This window comes from Bicyclus anynana, chromosome 22, assembly GCF_947172395.1.
Source record: "Bicyclus anynana chromosome 22, ilBicAnyn1.1, whole genome shotgun sequence".
Taxonomy (NCBI): domain Eukaryota; kingdom Metazoa; phylum Arthropoda; class Insecta; order Lepidoptera; family Nymphalidae; genus Bicyclus; species Bicyclus anynana.
In genome coordinates, this window is record NC_069104.1 from 4,059,976 (window position 1) to 4,074,047 (window position 14,072).

The 14,072-nt window shown below is 36.9% G+C and overlaps 1 protein-coding gene across 3 annotated transcripts in view; it reads right to left on the reverse strand.

The window, feature by feature from the left end:
* The window catches only part of LOC112046572 (tubulin monoglutamylase TTLL4), a 48,815-nt gene that overhangs the window by 33,512 nt on the left and 1,231 nt on the right, over positions 1 to 14,072 (reverse strand). For all 3 annotated transcript variants that reach the window (XM_024083263.2, XM_024083259.2, XM_052888324.1), the window contains exons 2-3: positions 13,363 to 13,710; positions 10,644 to 10,902 (exon numbers count right to left, since the gene is read on the reverse strand). In XM_024083263.2, coding sequence (XP_023939031.2) covers positions 10,644 to 10,902; positions 13,363 to 13,710 — 607 coding nt within the window. The remainder of the gene's footprint in view (positions 1 to 10,643; positions 10,903 to 13,362; positions 13,711 to 14,072) is intronic.

Consider the following 14,072-nt stretch of genomic DNA (forward strand, 5'->3'; position numbering starts at 1 on the left):
CTTTAATTTTGTAAAACCTACGAACCGGCAGATCCGAGATACGACTGTGTAAAAACTGTAAATAATTTACTCCGCGCGCGTTTCTCGTAGGCTCGCTACACGCGGCGTGATCTAATTAATGTTTACAATTTTTTTATTGGTATTACATACTTAGATATATTTTCCTTCATAACTGTTATATAATTATTTCGTACCGCTACAAACAAAGTGGAATACACAAAAATAAAGAGAACACCTATTGTCGTTGGCACTTTAATTTTGTAAAACCTACGAACCGGCAGATCCGAGATACGACTGTGTAAAAACTGTAAATAATTTACTCCGCGCGCGTTTGTCGTAGGCTCGCTACACGCGGCGTGATCTAATTAATGTTTACAATTTTTTTATTGGTATTACATACTTAGATATATTTTCCTTCATAACTGTTATATAATTATTTCGTACCGCTACAAACAAAGTGGAATACACAAAAATAAAGAGAACACCTATTGTCGTTGGCACTTTAATTTTGTAAAACCTACGAACCGGCAGATCCGAGATACGACTGTGTAAAAACTGTAAATAATTTACTCCGCGCGCGTTTCTCGTAGGCTCGCCACACGCGGCGTGATCTAATTAATGTTTACAATTTTTTTATTGGTATTACATACTTAGATGTATTTTCCTTCATAACTGTTATATAATTATTTCGTACCGCTACACACGGCGTGGAATAATAAAATAATGAGAGTACCTATTGTCGTTGGCACTTTAATTTTGTAAAACCTACGAACCGGCAGATCCGAGATACGACTGTGTAAAAACTGTAAATAATTTACTCCGCGCGCGTTTGCCGTAGGCTCGCCACACGCGGCGTGATCTAATTAATATTTACAATTTATTTATTGTTTACATAATTGTATTTTATTTTATAACTGTTATACACATATTTATTTCGTACAGCTACACACGAAGTGGAATAATAATAAAAAAATAAAGAGAACACCTGTTGTCGTTCGCACTTTAATTTTGTTAAAGTTTACCTACGAACCGGCAGATCCGAGATACGACTGTGTAAAAACTGTAAATAATTTACTCCGCGCGCGTTTGTCGTAGGGTCGCCACACGCGGCGTGATCTAATTAATGTTTACAATTTTTTTTCCTGATTGTATTTTATTTTATATTTGTTATTTAATTCATTGCATACAGCTACACACAAAGTGGAATACACAAAAATAAAGAGAACACCTGTTGTCGTTGGCACTTTAATTTTGTAAAACCTACGAACCGGCAGATCCGAGATACGACTGTGTAAAAACTGTAAATAATTTACTCCGCGCGCGTTTGTCGTAGGCTCGCCACACGCGGCGTGATCTAATTAATGTTTACAATTTTTTTATTGGTATTACATACTTAGATGTATTTCCCTTCATAACTGTTATATAATTATTTCGTACCGCTACACACGACGTGGAATACACAAAAATAAAGAGAACACCTATTGTCGTTGGCACTTTAATTTTGTAAAACCTACGAACCGGCAGATCCGAGATACGACTGTAAAAACTGTAAATAATTTACTCCGCGCGCGTTTGTCGTAGGCTTGCCACACGCGGCGTGATCTAATTAATGTTTACAATTTATTTATTGTTTACATAATTGTATTTTATTTTATAACTGTTATACACATATTTATTTCGTACAGCTACACACGAAGTGGAATAATAATAAAAAAATAAAGAGAACACCTGTTGTCGTTGGCTCTTTAATTTTGTAAAACCTACGAACCAGCAGATCCGAGATACGACTGTGTAAAAACTGTAAATAATTTACTCCACGCGCGTTTGTCGTAGGCTCGCCACACGCGGCGTGATCTAATTAATGTTACAATTTTTTTATTGGTATTACATACTTAGATGTATTTCCCTTCATAACTGTTATATAATTATTTCGTACCGCTACACACAAAGTGGAATACACAAAAATAATTAGAATACCTATTGTCGCTGACACTTTTTTAATTTTGTAAAACCGGCAGATCCGAGATACGGCTGTGTAAAAACTGTAAATAATTTACTCCGCGTGCGTACGAAGGCTCGCTACACGCGGCGCGATCTAATTAATGTTTACAATTTATTTATTGTTTACACAATTGAATTTTATTTTATATTTTTTATTAAATTTATTTTCTACCGCTACACACAAAGTGGAATAGACAAATATAATGAGAATACCTATTGTCGTTGGCACTTTAATTTTGTAAGTTTACGCACGAACCGGCAGATCCGAGGTACGACTGTAAAAACTGTAAATATAATTTACAAGAAAATATGATAAACTTCCCGTTTGTAACACTAAAGTGTATTAATGGAAAGAAAAAGATTTTTACTGAAAGTAAGTAATTTTATTAAAAAGTATTTTTTAGTAATAATGTGTGAATACAAATCATATTTGTATTCATACCTTATACCTACTTGGTTTTAAGGATCTTCAGATATTATACATAATTTACTTTTACGTAAATCATTTAAACAATTTATTATCTGCACGTTTATATTATTGCTTTTGTATAATATCTTTCATAAACATTTTATATAAATATTAATGGTGTGTAAATAATGTAAATAAGCCCGCGAACATACATAGTTGAATACGCGGCGTGATTCAAACCTATTAGTTATTTATAAGTTATAATTTATTTATAACTTGTTACTATAAATAATAAAAAATATATATACTCGCGATTATCGTAGGCTCTCTACACACGAGCTATTTTTTATAAAACTTACTTCTTCTTCTTCTTATTATTATTAATTATTCTGTAAATAATATTTAAAACCATTCTGAAAAAAATATTTTCCAAAGAACACTAAGAAAAAGACCGGGAAAGTGGATAAGCTAGTGTGACCGTAGTAGATACAATGTATATTATACTTTGCGAAAATTTGTTAAAAAAAATATACGACAAATGATTCGTAGCTCGACATAGCTTGAAATACGAGAATACATAGACCGCCTACACGCATCTCTCATGACTTCATGAATTTTCATGAGGAAACATTGAATTATTGACAACAATAATTAAATTAATAAACAAATGAATCCCAAACCTCTGCCCAAATCACAAACACTACTTAAACAGAATTATCTCACAATCTCAGTTTTTAATTAACATACATACATACACGGCTGAAACAGTGAACTTCCATTTTTCCAAACCGGTTCAACATATTACACTGTCCGGCTTTCTGATGCATATTGACACAACACAACACAACTCTACACTACACAACAACACTGTAGGAGGAAGACGTCAAACTGGTGCGAAAATTCCCGCGTTTACTCCCAACAGTACCCTGCCAAAGACTAGGCGGCATGAATCACAGCTTTCATGTAAAGGCCGGTTCACAATCTAATAGAACCGCGCATATATTTGCGGGATTTATATAACATATTTTTTTTTTATTTAGCTAACTAGCGGCCTAACTGCCCGCGATTTCGTCCGCGTGGAATTCAGTTTTTCACAAATCCCGCGAGAACTATGATTTTTTTCAGGATAAAAGTAGTCTATGTGTTATTCCAGGCTTATAATAATCTATATCGATTTTAAATTTGAGTTAATTCAATTCAATAGTCGCGGCGTGAAAGAGTAACAAACGTTCATACCATCAAAATCATCAGTTTTTTGTAAATCTCGGGAAACCATGGATTTTTTTTGCCAAAGACTAGTGGCAAGATTTGATTCTGCTTTGAAACTAGTAAAGGCATGTACACAAAGACTAATAGAACAGGGAATATTTGAGCAAGATCACAAGGGTTTTATGACTTAATATAGAAAAGACTTTTCGTTAAGTCAGGATTTCAAAAAGCAATCCCAAAGACACATGTCCTTTATCACATTACTCGAAACGAAAGAGATTTCAAACTGGTGCAATATATCCTACGGTTACTCTCAATATAATCCTGTCAAAAACTAGGCGGCTAGGTATGATTCAGTTTTGGAACAAGTAAAGGTCTGTTCACAAAGACTAATAGAACCATATTTGCGCAAGGTGACAAGGGATTCAATACGTAATATACATTATTAGACTATCTATTCATTTAGCCAGTATATAAAAAAAACCAGTTTTTTACCACTTTAGTCAAGACGAAAGAGGTTTTAATTTCGGGTGTTTAATTACAATAATACTGTGTGAAAGACTAGGCGAAGTGAGCTTTGTGCGAGTGAGTGTTGTGCTGTGAGCTTTGAAATTACATTTAGTAATCATTTCAGTAAACGACCGTTCACAAAGGATAATAAGAATCGCGCGAATTCCGCATGGTCCCGGAAGGAAGGATCTTTAAAACTCACTTATGCTTTTTTTTATCTAGTTTACCAATTGGCCTGAAACTAAGCTATTACACAACAAAATTCAACCTCACAAATTATCAACCCACTCAACCATTCTGTGTTCGCAAATATTATTTCACTCGCGAATTATAGATCGAATTATTAAATTTAGAAATATTTAAAACCGTAGATCGTAGCACCGCCTCAAGCCAATGCGCATCACGTTTTCAATAGTTGAAGTTTTATCAGTTTGCGGATTCGTTTCTTTAATCTGATCACCAAACATTAGTAAGTATGAAATCCCACCGCATTGCATTAAATTTTCACGTAGCAGATTGTGTTATCACCTAATATTTGAAAACCATGCTTTATTTTTTGTATTTATTGTTTCATTATATATTTTTTTGTCATTTTAATATTAAAATTAGCAATTTATATTAATTTGATAGAAAAAATGTCATTATTTTGATAGATTCAATAATGTTGCCAGCAAAATTAGTGTCAATGTTTTGATTTTTCTTGTAAGATTTTCCCTCGGACTAATTACGAGTATCTTCTATAGGGCCTGCCTCGCTAGAGGTTACCCCTCTGTCAGAACTATATGATCATGATCTAACGCTTATCTAACGTGTTCATACAAACAGCGTCTATAGCATCGATGTTTCATTGTGTTAAAATTACTTGTGTGTGTATTACGATTTAAAATTTACAGTAGCGTGTAGTGTAAGGACGCAGGATATATTTCGATGTGTGAGTTTACCTCACCCTTGCCTTTAAAAACTACATGCAATTTAGTTGGCGAAGTGTCAGATACCCTAAACTTCAAGTAAAGTAAGTTAATACGTAATTTTTTTACTTTAAGCCAAATAAAAAAAACACAAAAATTGCAAATAAACTATACTAAATTTATCAAAAAGTGGTCCAATCAGCCTTAAATCTAAGAAGAGAACATACCTTATCACACCATAAATTTTTATTTATTTATATCATTAATCCTAATTTCAACGATGCACTAAATTAATTTAAGGCTAACTTAACAGCACACAATACAAAAAGGTGCACAGAAAACTTTAAAGGAAGGCTTTTAAAAAAAAGAAGTAGTATAACTTTTGTGCTTTGGGGGAAAAGCGTATTGCATTGCAAAACATCGCAAGGAGCATGCGATACGCCAACGTCTCTTGGTATCATGTACATATAAGTACAGTTCGCGCGGCGAGAGTTTGGCTTTGACCGTTATTGCGCAGAAATCAGAAATTGGGTATCAACGGGCATTAGCGGGGTGCGGGGCGGGTGCGCGGTGCTCTGATTGGCGCTCCAGTCGTTACCTGCCTCTCGCACCGAAACGACGTACCGCGCACTCCTGTTGTACAATCACGTTCACAAATGAATTGCTATTTTCGTTAATTGTTGTCGATTGTTATTATTTGTTGAGTTTGTTTGTTTAAGTTTTTTTGTTAAATATTAATATTACCCCCTTTTGGTGTTGCAGATTATCCAGGGACACACTGTATTTAATAATTATTTTAAGTTTTCTTTTGTTCTTATGTACCAATTTTACATGTATCTTGGAATAAATAATTTTATTAAAAACAATTATTTAGAATTTTCATTGCTGTCTCTGTATAAACATTTTAAATATGTAAAATAACTATCAATAGTTTTAATAAATGAAGAAGTTTATCTACTTCGTATTATTTTCTAGCATTATTATCACTATACATGAATTTTGACCCACTCAAATATCCAACCTGGTACATAAAAAAGGAAAAGTATTGTGTGCGTGACAGTACCCATGCGCAGTAATCCCCTCCATCCGAAGGTCAAAGCCAAACTCTCGCCGCGCGAACTGTATCTATCGGAATTAAAGGACTCCAGCGATTTTTCATACATTTCTGGCCGTAGATTTAATGAATGAACCATTACTATGTTTCATCATCATCATTATCAGCCAATGGATGTACACTGCTGGACATAGGCCTCTTGCATGGATCTCCAAGAACGACAGTCTCGACCCAGCAACCAGCGGCTCCCTTCAACCTGCTTGATATCCTCGGTCCACCTAGTGGGGCGTCGCCATTCCAGCACCTTGGGACCCCAACGTCCATCGGCTCTTCGAACTATGTGGCTTGCCCTTTGCCACTTCAGCTTCGCGACTCGCTGAGCTATGACAGTGGCTTTATTCGCCTTCGGATCTCCTCATTTCTGATTCGATCACGCAGAAAAACTCGCTCCATCGAACGATGAGTGACTTTGAACCTTCTAATAAGGTTCGTAGTTAGCAACCAAGTTAGTATGTTTATTAAATAATAATATCAGTTTTAGACTAGTTTCATTTCAGTTTGATTGACAGTTGCATGAGTTATATTATTCAGTACTTTTGGTAATTTTGATTTATTATAAAACTAACGATTTTTCGTCGTTTATTTTTATTCTGTAAAATGCTGGACCCGAAATGGTCGGTCACATTTGTGGATATATCTAAACAGTAACGAAGGCGTCAGGGGAGATTCCATTCCATACAAAACCAAGGTCCAAATCAGAGCCTTTGAGAATATAACAGAAAACACCCTTAGGAAAAGTTCTTTCTAAGGGTCTCATCCCCCTTAAATTCTTCAAACCCTAGTATTCGACTCAGGCAGCGCCTTCTCAATTCTCCCTTAAACGCAGCTGTGGAAGACTATAGCAATTTAAAAAAACGAAAAAAAAAAAACAAAATTCGCTGCTGCGCTTTCGTTGCAAATAGCTTTCTACTGTAGTTTTTAAAACCAACAATTCAAATACGATGGACAAACACTGGACCTATCAAACTATGCAGGTTATCGCGCAGATACATTTCACTGTGCGAACTAGGCTTTAGGCTTTTAATTTGGATTAAATATACCCTGCTATCCAATATGTACTTCATTGCACTTTAATTTGGGGTGATGCCTCAAATAATGTTTACTTGATACTTGACACTAAATACAGCTGCGGAGAAAGAAGCAATTGGATACGCCGAGTTTATTGTTAATCTTACTTTGGGCAGTGATATAGTAGTAAATAATCGTCGAACGCAGATTGATATCGCGCGGATACAATTCATTGTGCAAACTAGGCTTTAGGCTTTAAACTTCGATTAAATACACCCATGCGTGCTATCCAAACTGAAGTTCATTGCACTTTAATTTGCGGTGGTGCCTCAAGTTGTCTACTCGGCACCAATTACCCTTCCTTTTACTTTTGTATAGTAGCCCTAATTTGTATACCTCCGGATAAGAGTTCATGTGATTTTGAATCTTATTTCGTTGTTAATAGAGGGTAGTTTCACATGATTACACATACAGATATGATAGTGGTGCGGTATCGGGATGTGCCAGGTGTTCAGCGAGCCGCGAAATCGGTTTAAAACACTAGTTATGACACTAAGCAACAATACAGACGGCATTTTACTTTGCGTGCAAATTTAATTCATAATGGATGGTTGGATGGAACTTTGTTTTAAAACTTTTAGTTTTGTCTGCAACAAACTTATAAGTCGATGACTCAAGATAGAATTCTGAACTTGTTTTAAAAATAGAATTTTGTATATTACGTATCCACTGGGCTATCACTGCAGTGATAGCCCAGTGGATATGACCTCTGCCTCCGATTCCGGAGGGTGTGGGTTCGAATCCAGTTCGGGGCATGCACCTCCAACTTTTCAGTTGTGTGCATTTTTAAGAAATTAAAAATCACGTGTCTCAATCGGTGAAGGAAAACATCGTGAGGAAACCTGCATACCAGAGAATTATCTTAATTCTCTGCGTGTGTGAAGTCTGCCAATCCGCATTGGGCCAGCGTGGTGGACTATTGGCCTAACCCCTCTCATTCTGAGAAGAGACTCGAGCTCAGCAGTGAGCCGAATATGGGTTGATGACGACGATATTACGTAACAAGTTTGAATTGTAATATTTGTTTTTTTTATTACAAGTTAGCCCGTGACTACAATCTCACCTGATGATAAGTGATGATGCAATCTAAAACGGAAGCGGGTTAACTTGTTAGGAGTAGAACGAAAATTCACACCTCTTTCAGTTTCCACACGACATCGTACTGGAACGCTAAATCGCTTGGCGGTACGGTAGGGTGGTCTAGCCCCAGCCGAAGCCTCCCACCAGCCAGACCACCTAATAAAACTCAATCGGCCCAGCCGGGGATCGAACCCAGGAACCCGTCTTGTAAATCTTCCGCGAATATCACTGCAACTCGGAGGCCGACAAATTTTTAGACAATAATCATTTAGCCTATACTAATATTATAAAGTGGTAAAGTTTGGTATTGTAGAGGGATAATCTCTAGATCTACAGAACCGATTTTAAAAATTCATACACTACTTGAAAGCCACGTTATTTCTGTGTGTCATGGGCTATATTTTATCCCCGTGTTCTCACGGAAACGGGAACTACGCGAATGAAACAGCGGGAGCGTTTAAACTATATAGTGTAATCATAAAAGGCATTCCTAAGATCTCTCCATAAACATTTTCTAATAGTTTGCCAATTCTTATTCGAATATGCAAACCCTTTACTTTATTAACATGAATGTATCTGAAAAAAAAACATTTAACGCCGCAAATTAAACTTTGGAGTCTCCATCAATTACAACTATCAAGATAAGGTAGACATGCTGATAAAATAACTGGGATATTAGGAACCCTTTATACTTGTTTACCATGATATTGACATAATTAATGTGTAGATTAGTGAGCTAGTAAACATTACACAAAACTAGTCTTCATCATCATCATCATCAGCCAATGGACGTCCATTGCCGGCTCAGACCGATTACATAAGGACCTGGCTCACTAGACGTTATCCCTCTGTCAAAGTATAAGCGTCGCCGCACACGGGCCACACGCGACAGCCACAAACGCCGCCACAAGAAGCAAGAAGGGGCCACAAAAGTAGCTGACTCACCCGGTGGTCGACACTTGCGGTCGGTGGCTGCTACTTTCTTTTCGACTCTAACAGGTTTACTGAGATAAGAAAGAGAAGGGTGCGGAGTCGCGCGAGTGGCGTGTGGCGGCGTTTAGTGGCCGTTGCGGGCCACAAGAAGCGAGCAGCGACGATTGTAGCGTGTGGCGGCCACCGACGTCAAAAGTGTGCGGCCCATTTAAAATGTATGAAACTACAGGAAATATGCCGGTAGCGGCGTTTTGTGGTTGTAACCGGCGTAAGTGTGGTAAGATCAACGATCTAACGCATTTATAAAATCTCTTTGTATAGAATCGATGTTTCATTGTTGTAATGTTATGATATTTATTAATGTATAAGTTGGGCTAGGTCATACTGGAAGGATGGAGGGACACAGATCTATTTACAAAAGAATTATTTTTTACTCCAAAAATATTCATTTTAGAACACATCACACACACACATTTGTTCCTCAGACATTTTTAAGTAATTTTCCTTAAAAAATATAACCAAATAGTTATAGAAAATACTCCCGCTAAATCGCTAAATCCCGTCAGGATCCCGTAAAGGATCAACCTCGTATACAGGGTGATTCGGTCTTTAGTGCGGATATTTTTTTTCGTGGTTCTGTATCACTAAAAGAATATAAATCTACAAACAGTTCGATACATTTTATGTAATTTTTTTTTTAATTTATGTCTCTAAAATAACAAAATAATGTACATATTATTACTAAACAAGATATATTCAGCTTAAAAGTGATCTGGTGACGTCCTTTAGGTATCAAACGAAAATAAAATAAACGCACAATAGGGTGACCCTAAAATTCTGTTCAAAAGTAAATAACTTTAGCTAACGTTAATTTTGTTATTTTTGAGTTAAAAAAAAAAAGAAAAAATACGTGATCATTAAATTTTGTTTATGTACAAAATATAAAAATATCCGCACTAAAAAAATTTTCTTCCTGTATAAATCACCCCGCCACTGTAAAATACCACAAAAATATTTTCCAGTTATAGGAATCAAGAGATCAAAAGAGACGTGATAGCCCAATGGATCTGACCTCCGCCTCCAATTTCGAAAGGTTGTGGGTTTGAACTCGGTTCAACATGTTGGAGGCATGCACCTCCAACTTTTCAGTTGTGTGCATTTAAGAAATTAAATATCACGTGTCTCAAACGGTGAAGGAAAAACATCGTGAGGAAACCTATATACCAGAGAATCTTCGTATGTGAAGTCTGCCATATTAGCCTAACCCCTCTCATTATGAGAAGGAACTCGTGCTCAACAGTGAGTCGAATATGGCTTGTAGTGATTGAACACTAAAATAACTCAACCTCATGTGAGCAAGTTACAAGCACGAATGAACAGTACTTTGAGTAATATAAAACACAAAACTCACCACTTCAATAACTGGAATATTGTCCACTGTTTCACTGTTTATGGCCGTGGTCCTCAAAATGTGCATTTTGTATACATCATCCTTGGGCGCCACTATAACTTGGTCTCTGCATGTACACCGAGTGCTTTTAGAATAGTTTGTAGGGGGAGGAGATCTTGAACGACTATGGCTCAGTGCATTGATCGCTGTTCCATAGGAATAACCAGTGCCGGAGTTGTCTTTCGCACGCTTCATGTTGTTGGACAAATATGGTGAGTGGCTGAAATTAAAAAACAATATATTAATCAGCAGGTTTTACTTATCATCATCATCATTATCAACCCATAATCGGATCACTACAGAGCTCAAGTCTCCTCTCAGACTGAGAGGGGTTAGGTCAATAGTCCACCACGCTGGCCCAAAGCGTATTGGCAGACTTCACACACGCAGAGAATTAAGAAAATTCTCTGGTATGCAGGTTTCCTCACAATGTTTTATCTTCACCCTTTGAGACACATGATATTAAACTTAAAATGCACATAACTGAAAAGTTGGAGGTGCATGCTCTGGATTGGAACACCCACACCCTCCAGAATCGGAGGCAGAGGTCATATCCACCAGGCTATGAAGCGTCAAAGTTATATTTTTCCATTGAATTAGCCTAGTTTACCACACTGAACATATAAGTGTACTAGCTGATGCCGCGCGGTTTCACCAGCGTGGTTCCCGTTCCCGTTCCCGTAGGAATATGGGGATAATATATAGCCTATAACCTTCCTCGATAAGTAGGCTATCTAACACTGAAAGAATTTTTCAAATCGGACCAGTAGTTCCTGAGATTAGCGCGTTCAATCAAACAAACAAACAAACAAACAAACAAACTCTTCAGCTTTATAATATTAGTATAGATGTGAAGAAGAAGTCTTCTTCTTCTTTCCTAAGCCTCTTCCACACTTGTTCACTAAGAGTTGGCGGCGCACAACATCGAGAGTGTTACGAACGAAGTTGCCAAGCTATAGTCAGTGACAGCATAGATGAGATCATAGTTAACTAATTATATTAACATTATGAAAAAATTACTATAAAATAGAATGTTAAGTTTACCTTATTTAAATATTGACTTGGTATAATAAATGCAATGTTAAAACTTATACAATCAACCTTTCAATATTTATAATATTAATAAAAAAACTTTTCAACACACATTTTACTATTTTTATTAATTTATAGGTTATCTAGAACACATTTTATGCAAGGTTAAACAACCAACCAGATTCCATCAGATTTATCAATAATTTGACATATTATTGTTTTTAAAGATAAAACAACTTATACTGGTAGGAGTTGATATTGTTGTGTGTTATACAATTTTAATGCTAATCATCTGATATTGTGGCTTTATGTAAAGAGGTTGATTTGTTTTTGTTTTAAACAGTTTCTGATGAGTCAACCACTTGAAAATAAATTGTTAAGCTAAAACTGTATTTCATACTCTACCAAGATTATACAGCAAAAGAGTTCTCAGTGCTAATAGCCTGTAGGTCAGTGGCGTGCATAAAGTTTTTAACTAGGGTTATACTATGTATTCTGTGGTCCAACATAGGTTTGTATTGGGTTCTTAGTTAGGGTAAGCACTAGACATTTTTGCAATCAACAGCCATTAATTTCAATCTAAATAGTGAAATTAGACAGCCTCCATGGCTGTTAAAGCACATTGGATTTACAAGACGGAGGTCTTGGGTTCTATCCCCGGCTGGGCCTATTGAAGTTTTCTTTATTGATCCAGGTCTAATAATAATCTTTATGCAAGTTTTTAAATACATGATGTTTGGAATAAGATTTCTCAAATAATGTTAATAGAAAATAAGTGATTTAAGCATCAAAAGCTTTCTTGTAGGAGAGATTGTAGTATTCATATGGGTGAGTGGGATACTTAGGGAAATAGGGAAGAAATCCATAGGGAACTGTGACTTATATTGGTTTTGACCTATGTATTTTATAAACAACTAGAGGACCCGGTCAAGCTTCGCTTTGACTTAAGTGCACTTCTTCCCTATCCCTACTCTACACTATTCTACCCCTATCCCTACTCTACACTACTCTACCCCTATCCCTACTCTACACTACTCTACCCCTATCCCTACTCTACACTACTCTACCCCTATCCCTACTCTATACTACTCTACCCCTATCCCTACTCTACACTACTCTACCCCTATCCCTACTCTACACTACTCTACCCCTATCCCTACTCTACACTACTCTACCCCTATCCCTACTCTACACTATTCTACCCCTATCCCTACTCTACACTACTCTACCCCTATCCCTACTCTACACTACTCTACCCCTATCCCTACTCTACACTACTCTACCCCTATCCCTACTCTACACTACTCTACCCCTATCCCTACTCTACACTACTCTACCCCTATCCCTACTCTACACTACTCTACCCCTATCCCTACTCTACACTACTCTACCCCTATCCCTACTCTACACTACTCTACCCCTATTCCTACTCTACACTACCATACCCCTACCCTACCCCTATCATACACCTTGACTGCCCCTTGACTCTAAAATTTTGTATGGGAAATAGAAAAGGGTTGTTTTTATGATTTTCCTAGATAGATAAGTATAGTAGGCATAGAGATCATGGTGGCTTTAGTAGGTTAAGTTCCAGAGCCTTAATTTCAGGGTGCATTTACTAAATTGTAGAATCAAAGCATAAACTTACTTGTCATAACCTTGTACAGGAGATCCTATGTGAAAAGTACAATAATAGTTATCAGATTCACTGGATGCCCTTTGTCTTCTTCTGCCTTCCGCTGTAGATTTTGTATCCTGGTATGATCTGCTTTTGGGTTTCTTCAATATGCTCTGCAGCTGTGATTTTGGGTTATTGAGTATTGACTTAAGAGGCTGCTTGGCCATCGTCACTTCCATCATCTCCTGGTCCACCTTCTCAAACAATTCCTCAACCTTCGGCAGTCGGCTGTCGTCTAACTTGGTGTTAGACATTGTTGTAACTAATATAGGTCTGGTTGGACTTTGTCTGTGATACTTCGTCCTTCCTGACTGGTAACTGGAAGAAATGATGCAGTATTAAGACATTGATAAACATATAATTAAATATATGCTGTAGGAGTGGGTGTGAGAGGATTACCAGCAAAATCTCCCTTTATCTTGCTTAAAGACCTTGACTTCTCTAGAACTACAGTAAGTTCTATATTAGAAAAGGTATCCAAAGCTGCTCTAATGGGCTACCAAATTTGGCTAAGCAGGGAGATCAACATGAGAGGAGAAGGGAAATGTTAATCAACTGTCAAGGAATTCCTTAACCCGGCATCCTTTGGTCACAACTCCAGGACTCTGCTCGGAGTTATTCTCTCTGCTATGCAATCAACCCGGCACCTGCATGGTAAATCCATGGATTGCTAAGATATT